Here is a 14,345-nt window from a genome sequence, read left to right on the forward strand (position 1 = left end):
GAATGAATGAATGAATCTTGGGCAAGTCGCTTCACTTCTCTGTGCCTCAGTTACCTCATCTGTAAATTGGGGATTGAGACTGTGAGCCCCAGGTGGGACAGGGACTACATCCAACCTGATTTGCTTGTATCCACCCCAGTGCTTAGTGCAGTCCCTGGCACATAGTAAGTGCTTAACAAATTCCATAATAATAATAATAACTATTATTATTATTATTTTTAAAACACCCCATGCCTCCCCCTGGGGCAGACACACTCCATGTCCATTGGGGCTTTATCTTCACTGCTGCCACTGCACATGTGCAATGAAAGCACATCACCCAGCATTTAGAACAGTGCTTTGCATGTAGTAAGCGCTTAATAAATGCCATCATTATTATTATTATTATCACCTCCAAAAAGCCCTCCCTGACTAAACCCTCCTTTTCCCTTCTCCCACTCCCTTCTGCATCACCCTGACTTACTCCCTTTATTCATTCCCTCCCCAGCCTCACAGCATTCATGTTCAGATCTGTCACTTATTTATTTATATTAATGTCTGTCTCCCTCTCTAGACTGTAAGCTCATTGTGTGCAGGGAATGCGCCCATTTATTGTTGTATTGTCCTCTCCCAAGCACTTACTACAGCGCTCTGCACACAGTAAGCGGTCATATGCCGCTGAATGGCAGCCAACAACGGAAACACACTCCTTCGTAGGGATTGAGCATAATCGCGGAGCATTAAGATAAGTGCTATGTGGGAGGAGAGGAGCAAGAAAAACTGAACTTATTTTTCTATTTTTCTTCTTCATCAGCGCAAAACTTGGACAAAACTTCTGAGGCTTTGGAGGCAGTGGTGTTCCAGCCCCAGGTAACGGGGAGCAAGAGGCTCTAGTTTTTGATGGCTCATGAGCTGTATCCTTTCTTCCCACCTAGAAAGGACCCTTCCTCTCCAGAAATCTGGCAGTGGTGCTGGGTTAGGGGAGAGAGGGGAGGGAGATAGAAGAGAGAAAGTCTCACCTCATTAAGGGCAGAGATTCATTCATTCATTCAATATTTATTGAGCACTTATTGTGTGCAGAGCACCGTACTAAGCGCTTGGGAAGTACAAGTTGGCATCATATAGAGACGGTCCCTACCCAACAGCGGGCTCACAGTCTAGAAAGGGGAGACAGACAACAAAACAAAACATATTAACAAAATAAAATAAATAGAATAAATATGTACAAGTAAAGTGGAGTAATAGATATGTACAAACATATATATATATATACACACACAGGTGCTGTGGGGAGGGGAAGGAGGTAAGGCAGGGGGTTGGGGAGGGGGAGGAGGGGGGAGAGGAAGGAGGGGGCTCAGTCTGGGAAGGCCTCCTGGTCAAATTAGTAGCCACACAAGCACTCAGTGCAGAGTTCTGCACATACTAAATGTCCAGTCAGTACCACTGATTGATTGATTCATCATCCTTTACTTCCTTGAAGTAACCCCCACCCCCACCCCATGGCCTGTGCCAAAATGCAGGATTTTGGTTCCAAGGTAAAAGCTACGGAGGCAACGGATTTCCTCAGACCATGAAGCTGAGAGAAGTTCCCACAGGGCCAGCGGAGAGGCCGGCGGTGGCAAGAAGGGCCCCCAACATTCCTGCTGGACCCCCACTTCCTGCTCCCAGGCCGAGAGGTAGGAAATGCGGCCACTATCTCCGGCAAACTCAAAGAAACCATTTCCTCAGTGAGCCCCCCTCCCCGTCCGCCCCGCCAGCCTCAGGAGCTGAGGCCTAGCCCTCTCTTCAACTCCTTCTTCCATCCCCCTCGCTTCCCCTCTGATTTCCTCTGATTTCCTTCTGCCCCCCGGAGCCTGGGGTGAAATCCGGCATCCTGACAGATCCCAAGTCACCCACAAGCGTCCTGGCAGATTCCAAATCACCCACAAGCGAGGAGTGCCAACAACTGCCCTGGAGGGGCAGGGGCATATCGCGCCGTCGGTTCAGTTCTGGCATTCGTTAAGCGCTTACTGTGTGCCAGGCACTGTACTAAGCACGGAATAATAATAACTGTGGCATTTGCTAAGCACTTACTACGTCCATTCATTCATTCAATCATATTTATTGAGCGCTTACTGTGTGCAGAGCACTGTACTAAGCCCTTGGGAAGTACAAGTTGACAACATATAGAGACGGTCCCTACCCAACAGCGGGCTCACAGTCTAGAAGGGGGAGACAGGGAACAAGACAAAACATATTAACAAAATACAATAAATAGAATAAATATGTACAAGTAAAATAGAGTAATAAATATGTACAAACATATATTCATTCATTCAATAGTATTTATTGAGCACTTACTGTGTGCAGAGCACTGTACTAAGCCCTTGGGAAGTACAAGTTGGCAACATATAGAGACGGTCCCTACCCAACAGTGGGCTCACAGTCTAGAAGGGGGAGACAGAGAACAAAACCAAACATACTAACGAAACAAAATAAATAGAATATGTACAAAGAGTAATAAATACATACAAACATATATACATATATACAGGTGCTGCGGGGAAGGGAAGAAAGTAAGGCGGGGTGGGGGGGGGGATGGAGAAGGGGAGGAGGTGGAGAGGAAGGAGGGGGTTCAGTCTCAGTCTGTCCAGGCACTGTACTAAGCGCTGGGGTGGGTAAAAGCAAATTGAATTGGGCACAGTCCTCCCCCAGTGCCCCTTTCCTGCCCCTGGTCCACTGAGCTGAGCAGTAATTTCCCAGTTCTTGGACACATCATGTAGAAATGAAAGCCATGGCCCTCCATTGAAACATCCACCACAAAAAGCGATCCTGGTTCCCTCTCTCATCTAATCCTCCCGGGGAAAGGTGGGGGGGGGGGGGTATATATTGAAGATTTGGGGGCTCCCCAGGCGGAGACCCAGCAAGAGTTCGTGTGCACACACACATACACACAAACACAAGATGTACCCAAAAAAAATCAAGCCTGAGGGGAAGTCTTCTCTTCAATCAATCATTCAATCGTATTTATTGAGCGCTTACCGTGTGCAGAGCACTGTACTAAGCGCTTGGGAAGTACAAGTTGGCAACATATAGAGACAGTCCCTACCCAACAGTGGGCTCACAGTCTAAAAGGGGGAGACAGAGAACAAAACCAAACATACTAACAAAATAAAATGAATAAAATAGATATGTACAGGTAAAATAAATAGAGTAATAAATATGTACAAACATATATACATATATACAGGTGCTGGAGGGAAGGGAAGGAGGTAAGATGGGGGGAATGAATGAATGAATGAACCAGCTCTCCTTCAAACCCTTCAAACAGTACAGCAGACTAAATTCCTTGAGGACGGAGATGGTGATTCTACTGTATTCCCAAGCTCTCAGTACAGTGCTGTGCACACAATAAATTATAAGAACAATTATCCCATCTACTAATAATAATGATGGTAGGTTAAGCGCTTACTATGTGCAAAGCACTACCTCTTTGTGTACACTCCCAAGCGTTCAGTACAGTGCTCCGCACACTAAAGTTCCCCAAAAATAGTGCTTTGCACATAGTAAGCTCTTAATAAATACCATTAAAAAAAAAAATACTGCTTTGGGTCCTGCTCTGCACTAAAGGAGGACAGGATAAAAGAACATTTAATGTTTCGCATACTCGATCCAGTTTCATTTAACTATCTCCAGCAAGTGAAGCCAGCTGATTCCCTTGGGGAATCAGATTGTCCCACCTGAGACAGGGGAAGAGGTGGAATCTCGAGGCCAGCACAAAGAATCACAACTCCTGGCCTCAAGGACCGGGATGAGTCCAACAGAAGTCACTTGCGTCTGCCCCAACACTTAGAATCAATCAATCAATCGTATTTATTGAGCACTTACTGTGTGCACAGCACTGTACTAAGCGCTTGGGAAGTACAAGTTGGCAACATATAGAGACAGTCCCTACCCAACAGTGGGCTCACAGTCTAAAACGGGGAGACAGAGAACAAAACCAAACATACTGACAAAATAAAATAAATAGAATAGATATGTACAAGTAAAATAAATAGAGTAATAAATATGTACATACATATATATATATATGTATACAGGTAGAAGAGGGTCTGACTCTTAGAAGCAGTTTAACAAACATCACTGAATAGGAGATTCCCCCTTCTAGACTAACCAGTGCTTAGAACAGTGCTTTGCACATAGTAAGCGCTTAATAAATGCCATTATTATTATTATGAACCTGTTGTTGGGGAGGGACTGTCTCTATCTGCTGCCGATCCACATATCCAATAAATTAGCTCTTTTCCTCCCTTCAAAGCCCTGCAGGGTGGCTCAGTGGAAAGAGTATTTATTTAGGGCTTACTGTGTGCAGAGCACTGTACTAAGTGCTTGGGAAGTACAAGTTGGCAACTCAATAAATACGATTGAATGAATTAGTACTTCCCAAGCGCTTAGTACAGTGTTCTGCACCCAGTACGCACTCAATAAATACGATTGAATGAATTTGTACTTCCCAAGCACTTAGTACAGTGCTCTGCATCCAGTAAGCACACAATACGATTGAATGAATTTGTTCTTCCCAAGCGCTTAGTACAGGGCTCTACACACAGTAAGCGCTCCATAAATATGATTGAATTCATTCATTCATTCAATTGTATCTATTGAGTGCTTACTGGGTGCAGAGCACTGTACTGAGCGCTTAGTACCGTGCTCTGCACCCAGTAAGCACACAATAAATACGACTGAATGAATTTGTACTTCCCAAGCGCTTAGTACAGTGCTCTGCACACGGTAAGCACTCCATAAATACGATTGAATGATTATGTACTTCCCAAACGCTTAGTGCAGTGCACTGCACACAGAAAGCGCTCAATAAAAGCGACTGAATGAATGAAAGGAGACAAAGAATGAAGTGGCCACCTGTGTCCACCGGGCCCCAGTGGCCAGAGGGGACAGGCTGAGGGCAGGGGGTGGCGACTTTCTAGACTGTGAGCCCACTGTTGGGTAGGGACCGTCTCTATATGTTGCCAACTTGGACTTCCCAAGCGCTTAGTACAGTGCTCTGCACACAGTAAGCGCTCAATAAATACGACTGATTGATTGATTGACCGGGGCGAGGGGCGCGCAAACACAAGCGCGGTCTCCAAGAAATAGTTTCCTCGAAAGTTGCCATGTCTTCGTTTCATTGCGCCTATCTCAGAGTCACAACGCGGCTCGAATTAGGCTGAGTCTCTTCTGAGGGCAATCCTTTCCCCCCAGCCCATGGGTAACACTTGGGTTTAATAATAATAATAATAAATAATAATAATAATAATAAAATAGTCCTTGTTAAGAGCTTACTATGCGCCAAGAACTTTTCTAAGCGCTGGGGTGGATACAGGGTAATCAGGCTGTCCCACTTGGGGCTCACAGTTTTAATCCCCCTTTTACAGGTGAGGTAACTGAGGCTCAGAGATGTGAAATGACTCGCCCAAGGTCACCCAGCAGGCAAGCGGAGGAGTTAGGATTAGAACCCATGTCCTCTGATTCCCAAGCACGGGCTCTTCCACTAGGCGGTCCCTCGCTTTACCCACGGGTAACACTTGGATTTAATAATAATAATAATAATAATAATCCTTGTTAAGCGCTTACTATGTGCCAAGCACTGTTCTAAGCGCTGGGGTAGATACAAGGTAATCAGGGTGCCCCACGTGGGGCTCACAATTTTAATCCCCCTTTTACAGGTGAGGTAACTGAGGCACAGAGAAGTGAAATGACTCACCCAAGGTCACCCAGCAGGCAAGCGGCGGAGTCAGGATTAGAACCCACGTCCTCTGGCTCCCAAGCCATTAGGCGGTCCCTCGGCCCAAATCACAAGCCCAGCTCTTTTCATCGCACATGTACCGGCCAAGAATGAAAACCCGCCAGCCGAACCGGGGTCCGATTCCAGACCCCATCCCGGGAAGAGTTACAAGAATTCCTCATACTTGATAATAAGCGCTTAGTACAGTGCTCTGCACACAGTAAGCGCTCACTAAATACGATTGAATGAATGAATGAATCGCGGGATTTGTTAAGCGCTTCCTATGGGCCAAGCACTGTACTGTTGTGAGCCCCACCTGGGACTTTTCGTTCATTCAGTTGTATTTATTGAGCGCTGACTGTGTGCAGAGCACTGTACTAAGCGCTTGGGAAGTACAAGTTGGCAACACATAGAGACGGTCCCTACCCAACAGTGGGCTCACAGCCTAGAAGCTTGTCAGCTGTGTGGCTTTGGGCAAATCACGTCACTTCTCTGGGCCTCAGTTACCTCATCTGTAAAGTGGGGATTGACTGTGAGCCCCCGCCCCGTGGGACAACCTGATCACCTTGTAGCCTCCCCAGCGCTTAGAACAGTGCTTTGCACATTGTAAGCGCTTAATAAATGGCATTATTATTATTATTATTCACTGTGGGATTTGTGAAGCGCTTTACCGTGCGCCAGGCACATTGTAAGCGCTTAATAAATGCCATTATTATTAATAAAAATAATCACTGCGGGATTTGTGAAGCGCTTACCATGTGCCAGGCACTGTGCTAAGCGCTAGGTGGATACAAGCAAATCAGGTCGGACACAGTCCCTGTCCCACCGGGAGCTCACACTCTTAATCTCCATTTTACAGAGGGGGGAACTGAGGCACAGAGAAGTGAAGTGACTTGCCCAAAGTCACCCAGCAGACAGGTGAAGGAGAGGGATTAGAACCCATGACCTTCTGATTTCCAGGAACTATACCATGCTGTTTCCCCTAACCCCCGGCTCTTCGTTAGCGCGGCTTAATGGCTACAGCACGGGACTGGGAGTCAGAAGGTCATGGGTTCTAATTCTGACTCTGCCACCTGTCTGCTGGGTGACCCTGGGCAAGTCATTTCACTTTTCTGGGCCTCAAGTCCCTCATCTGTAAAATGGGTAATAAGACCGCGAGCCCCACGCGGGACAACCTGATTACATCACCTTGTAACCTCCCCAGCGCTTAGAACAGTGCTTTGCACATAGTAAGCGCTTAATAAATGCCATTATTATTATTATTATTATTATTATTATTATTATATCTACCCCAGCGCTTAGAACAGTGCCTGGCACATAGTAAGCACTTAGCAAACGCCCTAATTATTATTCACTCAATCGTATTGAGAGCTTACTGTGTGCAAAGCACTGTACTAAGCGCTTAATTATTATTAAATAATAACAGTAATGGAATTTTATTAAGCGCTTACTATGTGCAAAGCACTGTTAAATAATGATGGCACTTATTAAGCGCTTACTATGTGCAAAGCACTGTTAAATAATAATAATGATGGCATTAATTAAGCGCTTACTATGTGCAAAGCACTGTTCTAAGCGCTGGGGAGGTTACAAGGTGATCAGGTTGTCCCATGGGGGGGGGGGGGCTCACAGTCTTCACCCCCATTTGACAGATGAGGGAACTGAGGCCCAGAGAAGTGAAGTGACTTGCCCAAAGTCACACAGCTGACAATTGGTGGAGCTCGGATTTGAACCCATGACCTCCGACTCCAAAGCCCGGGCTCTTTCCACTGAGCCACGCTGCTTTTCTGGGCTTCAGTTCCCTCAACCGTAAAATGAGGATTAAGAAGGTGAGACTTATGTGGGACAGGGACTGCGTCTAAACTACTTTATATTTACCCCAGCGCTTAAAACAGTGCCTGGCACGTAGTAAGCGCTTAACGAGCACCATAATTATTATTATTAAGTCAGTTCACTAGGCCTCAGTTCCCTCGATTGTACAATGAGGATTAAGAGGGTAAGCCCCATGTAGGACAGGGAATAATACCCAGTGCTTTGAAGAGTCCATAGTAAGCGCTTAACAAATACCATAATTATTATTATTTATTATTATTCCTCGCCCCAGCCCTGGCGTCACTGGCCTAGTGCTAGGAGCCCGGGCTTGGGTTCTAATCCTGGCTCCGCCACTGCTCTGCTGTGTGACCTCGGGCAAGTAGCTTAACTTCTCTGTGCCTCAGTTCCCTCATCTGGAAAATGGGGATGAAGACTGTGAGCCCCACTGGGGACAACCTTTTTATTCTGTACCTACCCCGGTGCTTAGAACAGTGCTTGGCACAGAGTAAACGCTTAACAAATACTATAATCATCATCATCAATCGTACTTATTGAGCGCTCACTGTGTGCAGAGCACTGTACTAAGCGCTTGGGAAGTACAAATTGGCAACATATAGAGACAGTCCCTGCCCAACAGTGGGCTCACAGTCTAAAAGGGGGAGACAGAGAACAAAACCAAACATACTAACAAAATAAAATAAATAGAATAGATATGTACAAGTAAAATAAATAAATAAATAGACTGTGAGCCCGTTGTTGGGTAGGGACCGTCTCTATCTGCTGCCGGTTTGTACTTCCCTAACCCTTAGCAATAATAATGATGATGGTATTTGTTAAGCGCTTACTATGTGCTAAGCACTGTTCTAAGCACTGGGGGGGGGGATACAAGATGATCAGGTTGTCCCACGTGGGGCTCACAGTCTTAATCCCCATTTTACAGGTGAGGGAACTGAGGCACGGAGAAGTTAAATGAGCCGGCTGTTGGGTAGGGACTGTCTGTATATGTTGCCAGCTTGTACTTCCCAAGCGCTTAGTACAGTGCTCTGCACACAGTAAGCGCTCAATAAATACGATTGATTGATTGATTAGTGGCTGAACCCGAATTAGAACCCATGACTTCTGGCTCCCAAACCCGTGCTCTTTCCACTGAGCCACGCTCAGTGCTCTGCACACAGTAGGCGCTCAATAAAAACGATTGAATGAATGACTGTGTTGCCAAATGGTACTTTCCAAGCGCTTAGTCCAGTGTTCTGCACACAGTAAGCGCTCAATAAATACGACTGAGTGAATGACCGTCTCTGCTGCCGAATGGAACTTTCCAAGCACTTAGTTCAGTGCTCTGCACACAGTAAGCACTCAATAAATACAATTGAATGAATGACCGACTCTATTACCGAATGTAACTTTCCAAGCGCTTAGTCCAGTGCTCTGCACACAGTAAGCGCTCAATAAATACGACTGAATGAATGACCGACCGTCTCTGCGGACGAATGGAGCTTTCCAAGCGCTTAGTCCAGTGCTCAGCACACAGTAAGCGCTCAGTAAATACGACAATGAATGACCGTTTCTGTCACCGAATGTAACTTTCCAAGCGCTTAGTCCAGTGTTCTGCACACAGTTAGCGCTCAATAAATACGACTTTTAGACTGTGAGCCCACTGTTGGGTAGGGACTGTCTCTATATGTTGCCAACTTGTACTTCCCAAGCGCTTAGTACAGTGCTCTGCACACAGTAAGCGCTCAATAAATACGATTGCTTGATTGACAATGAATGACCGTCTCTGCTACCGAATATAACTTTCCAAGCGCTTAGTCCAGTGCTCAGCACACAGTAAGCGCTCAATAAATACGACTGAATGAATGACCGACCGTCTCCGCGGCCGAATGGAGCTTTCCAAGCGCTTAGTCCAGTGCTCAGCACACAGTAAGCGCTCACTAAATACAACTGAATGAATGACCGTCTCTGCTGCCGAATGGAACTTTCCAAGCGCTTAGTCCAGTGCTCTGCACACAGTAAGCATTCACTAAATACGACTGAATAAATGACCGTCTCTGTTACCGAATATAACTTTCCAAGCGCTTAGTCCAGTGTTCTGCACACAGTAAGCGCTCAATAAATACTACTGAATGAATGACCGTCTCTGCTGCCGAATGGAACTTTCCAAGCGCTTAGTCCAGTGCTCTGCACACTGTGTTCTACACACATATTTATTACTATACTATTTATTATTATCTACTATTATTATCTACTATTATTATCTACTATTATTATCTATTATTATTATCTATTATAGATTATTATCTATTATCTATTATTACATATTTATTACTATAAATATTTATTTATTTTACTTGTACATACCCATTCTATTTATTTTATTTTGTTAATGTGTTTGGTTTTGTTCTCTGTCTCCCCCTTGTACACTGAGAGCCCGCTGTTGGGTAGGGACCGTCTCTACATGTTGCCAACTTGGACTTCCCAAGCGCTTAGTACAGTGCTCTGCGCACAGTAAGCGCTCAATAAATACAATTGATTGATTGATTGCACACAGTAAGCGCTCAATAAATACGACTGAATGAATGACCATCTCTGTTACAGAATGTAACTTTCCAAGCGCTTAGTCCAGTGCTCTGCACAAGTAAGCGCTCAATAAATACGACTGAATGAACGACCGTTTCTGTTACCGAATGTAACTTTCCAAGCGCTTAGTCCAGTGCTCAGCACAAAGTAAGCGCTCACTAAATACGACTGAATGAATGACCGTCCGTCTCTGCGGCCGAATGGACCTTCCAAGCGCTTAGTCCAGTGCTCAGCACACAGTAAGTGCTCAATAAATACGACTGAATGAATGACCGTCTCTGCTGCCGAATGGAGCTTTCCAAGCGCTTAGTCCAGTGCTCTGCACAAGTAAGCGCTCACTAAATAGGACTGAATGAATGACCGTTTCTGTTACCGAATGTAACTTTCCAAGCGCTTAGTCCAGTGCTCAGCACAAAGTAAGCCCTCACTAAATACGACTGAATGAATGACCGTCCGTCTCTGCGGCCAAATAGACCTTCCAAGTGCTTAGTCCAGTGCTCAGCACACAGTAAGCGCTCACTAAATATGACTGAATGAATGACCGTCTCTGTTACCGAATGTAACTTTCCAAGCGCTTAGTCCAGTGCTCAGCACACAGTAAGCGCTCACTAAATACGACTGAATGAATGACCGTCCGTCTCTGCGACCGAATGGACTTTCCAAGCGCTTAGTCCAGTGCTCAGCACACAGTAAGCGCTCACTAAATACAACTGAATAAATGACCATTTCTGTTACCGAATGTCACTTTCCAAGCGCTTAGTCCAGTGCTCAGCACACAGTAAGCGCTCACTAAATACGACTGAATGAATGACCGTCCGTCTCTGCGACCGAATGGACTTTCCAAGCGCTTAGTCCAGTGCTCAGCACACAGTAAGCGCTCACTAAATACAACTGAATAAATGACCATTTCTGTTACCGAATGTCACTTTCCAAGCGCTTAGTCCAGTGCTCTGCACATAGTAAGCGCTCACTAAATACGACTGAATGAATGACTGTGTTGCCGAATGGTACTTTCCAAGCGCTTAGTCCAGTCCTCTGCACAAGTAAGCGCTCACTAAATACGACTGAATGAATGACCGTCTCTGTTACCGAATGTCACTTTCCAAGCGCTTAGTCCAGTGCTTTGCACATAGTAAGCGCTCACTAAATACGACTGAATGAATGACCGTCCATCTCTGCGGCCGAATGGACCTTCCAAGCGCTTAGTCCAGTGGTCAGCACAAAGTAAGCGCTCACTAAATACGACTGAATGAATGACCGTCCGTCTCTACTGCCGAATGGACTTTCCAAGCGCTTAGTCCAGTGCTCTGCACATAGTAAGCGCTCACTAAATACGACTGAATGAATGACCGTCCGTCTCTGCGGCCGAATGGAGCTTTCAAAGCGCTTAGTCCAGTGCTCAGCACACAGTAAGCGCTCAATAAATACGACTAAATGAATGACCGTCGCTGTTACCGAATGTAACTTTCCAAGCGCTTAGTCCAGTGCTCTGCACAAGTAAGCGCTCAATAAATACTACTGAGTGAATGACCGTTTCTGTTACCGAATGGAGCTTTCCAAGCGCTTAGTCCAGTGCTCTGCACACAGTAAGCGCTCAATAAATACGACTGAATGAATGACCGTCCGTCTCTGCGGCCGAATGGACTTTCCAAGCGCTTAGTCCAGTGCTCTGCACATAGTAAGCGCTCACTAAATACGACTGAATGAATGACCGTCTCTGTTACCGAATGTCACTTTCCAAGCGCTCAGTCCAGTGCTCAGCACACAGTAAGCGCTCACTAAATACGACTGAATAAATGACCGTTTCTGTTACCGAATGTCACTTTCCAAGCGTTTAGTCCAGTGCTCAGCACACAGTAAACGCTCACTAAATACGACTGAATGAATGACCGTCCGTCTCTGCGGCCGAATGGACCTTCCAAGCGCTTAGTCTAGTGCTCAGCACACAGTAAGCGCTCAATAAATACGACTGAATGAATGACCGTCTCTGTTACCGAATGTCACTTTCCAAGCGCTTAGTCCAGTGCTCAGCACACAGTAAGCGCTCACTAAATACGACTGAATAAATGACCGTTTCTGTTACCGAATGTCACTTTCCAAGCGTTTAGTCCAGTGCTCAGCACACAGTAAGCGCTCAATAAATACGACTGAATGAATGACCGTCTCTGTTACCGAATGTAACTTTCCAAGCGCTTAGTCCAGTGCTCTGCACAAGTAAGCGCTCAATAAATACTAGTGAATGAATGACCGTTTCTGTTACCGAATGGAGCTTTCCAAGCGGTTAGTCCAGTGCTCTGCGCACACAGTAAGCGCTCAATAAATACGACTGAATGAATGACCGTCCGTCTCTGCGGCCGAATGGAGCTTTCCAAGCGCTTAGTCCAGTGCTCAGCACACAGTAAGCGCTCACTAAGCGCTCACTAAATACGACTGAATGAATGACCGTCCGTCTCTGCGGCCGAATGGACCTTCCAAGCGCTTAGTACAGTGCTCAGCACACAGTAAGCGCTCACTAAGCACAAAGTAAGCGCTCACTAAATACGACTGAATGAATGACCGTCTCTACTACCGAATGTAACTTTCGAATCGCTTAGTCCAGTGCTCAGCACACAGTAAGCGCTCAATAAATATGACTGCATGAATGACCGTCTCTGTTACCGAATGTAACTTTCCAAGCGCTTAGTCCAGTGCTTTGCGCAAGTAAGCGCTCAATAAATACGACTGAATGAATGACCATCCGTCTCTGCGGCCGAATAGACTTTCCAAGCGCTTAGTCCAGTGCTCAGCACACAGTAAGCGCTCATTAAATACAACTGAATGACCGTCCGTCTCTGCTGCCGAATGGAGCTTTCCAAGCGCTTAGTCCAGCGCTCAGCACACAGTAAGCGCTCACTAAGCACAAAGTAAGCGCTCACTAAATACGACTGAATGAATGACCGTCCGTCTCTGCGACCGAATGGACTTTCCAAGCGCTTAGTCCAGTGCTCAGCACATAGTAAGCGCTCACTAAATCCGACTGAATGAATGACCGTCCGTCTCTGCGGCCGAATGGAGCTTTCCAAGCGCTTAGTCCAGTGCTCTGCACATAGTAAGCGCTCACTAAATCCGACTGAATGAATGACCGTCCGTCTCTACGGCCGAATGGAGCTTTCCAAGCGCTTAGTCCAGTGCTCAGCACACAGTAACCGCTCAATAACTACGACTAAATGAATGACCGTCGCTGTTACCGAATGTAACTCTCCAAGCGCTTAGTCCAGTGCTCTGCACAAGTAAGCGCTCAATAAATACGACTAAGTGAATGACCGTCGCTGTTACCGAATGTAACTTTCCAAGAGCTTAGTCCAGTGCTCTGCACAAGTAAGCGCTCAATAAATACTACTGAGTGAACGACCGTTTCTGTTACCGAATGGAGCTTTCCAAGCGCTTAGTCCAGTGCTCAGCACATAGTAAGCGCTCACTAAATCCGACTGAATGAATGACCGTCCGTCTCTGCGGCCGAATGGAGCTTCCAAGCGCTTAGCCAAGTGTTCTGGACACAGTGAGCGCTCACTAAATACGACTGAATGACCGTCCGTCTCTGCGGCCGGATGGAGCTTTCCAAGCGCTTAGTCCAGTGCTCTGGACACATAGCACATAGCACATGGATGGCTGGTTAATGATCCCCCCCGCTGCCCCTCTGCCCTTACCTGTGAGAAGGCAGCAGGCCAGGAGGCGGCCCAGGACGGCCCCGATGAGCGGCCAGCTGAGCATGGTGCGGCCGGCTAACCACTCCCGGGCCCGCGGGGCGAGGCTCCGCGCTGCTCCGGCCCGCCCGGAAAACCCGCCACCATCCACCGGGAAATCCGGGCCGCCCGACGGTGGGCACTGCCCTCGACCGGTCCTGGGCGGGGGGGCCGGCCTGCCACTGCCACCACCGCCGGGTGGGCCTCGGGCATCACTTGGGCGGCGTGGTGGCGGAGGGGCCCATTTATAACCTTGCCCCAATCCCACCTCCAGGCCCGCCCCTTCCCTGACGTCACGGGGGGGGGACACCCTCATGCCCACCCCCTCACCCGTCCCCTCCCTCTTTTATCCCCTCCCTCTTTTATCCCATCCCCCAGGCCCGGCCGAACTCCCGCTTCCCACGTGGGGACTCCTACGAAGCAGCGGGGCTCGCTCATTCATTCATCCGATCGGATTTATTGAGCGCCTCCTGGGTGCAGAGCGCTGGACT

At 47.0% G+C, this 14,345-nt stretch overlaps 1 protein-coding gene across 1 annotated transcript in view; it reads right to left on the reverse strand.

Moving 5' to 3' along the window:
* FLT1 (fms related receptor tyrosine kinase 1) overlaps window positions 1–14,015 on the reverse strand; it is a 123,099-nt gene extending 109,084 nt beyond the window's left edge. The window contains exon 1 of the mRNA XM_038761775.1: window positions 13,819–14,015. Coding sequence (XP_038617703.1) covers window positions 13,819–13,882 — 64 coding nt within the window. The 5' untranslated portion in view covers window positions 13,883–14,015. The remainder of the gene's footprint in view (window positions 1–13,818) is intronic.
* Window positions 14,016–14,345: the final 330 nt, after the last annotated feature.

Source organism: Tachyglossus aculeatus, chromosome 20 (genome assembly GCF_015852505.1).
Source record: "Tachyglossus aculeatus isolate mTacAcu1 chromosome 20, mTacAcu1.pri, whole genome shotgun sequence".
NCBI lineage: Eukaryota > Metazoa > Chordata > Mammalia > Monotremata > Tachyglossidae > Tachyglossus > Tachyglossus aculeatus.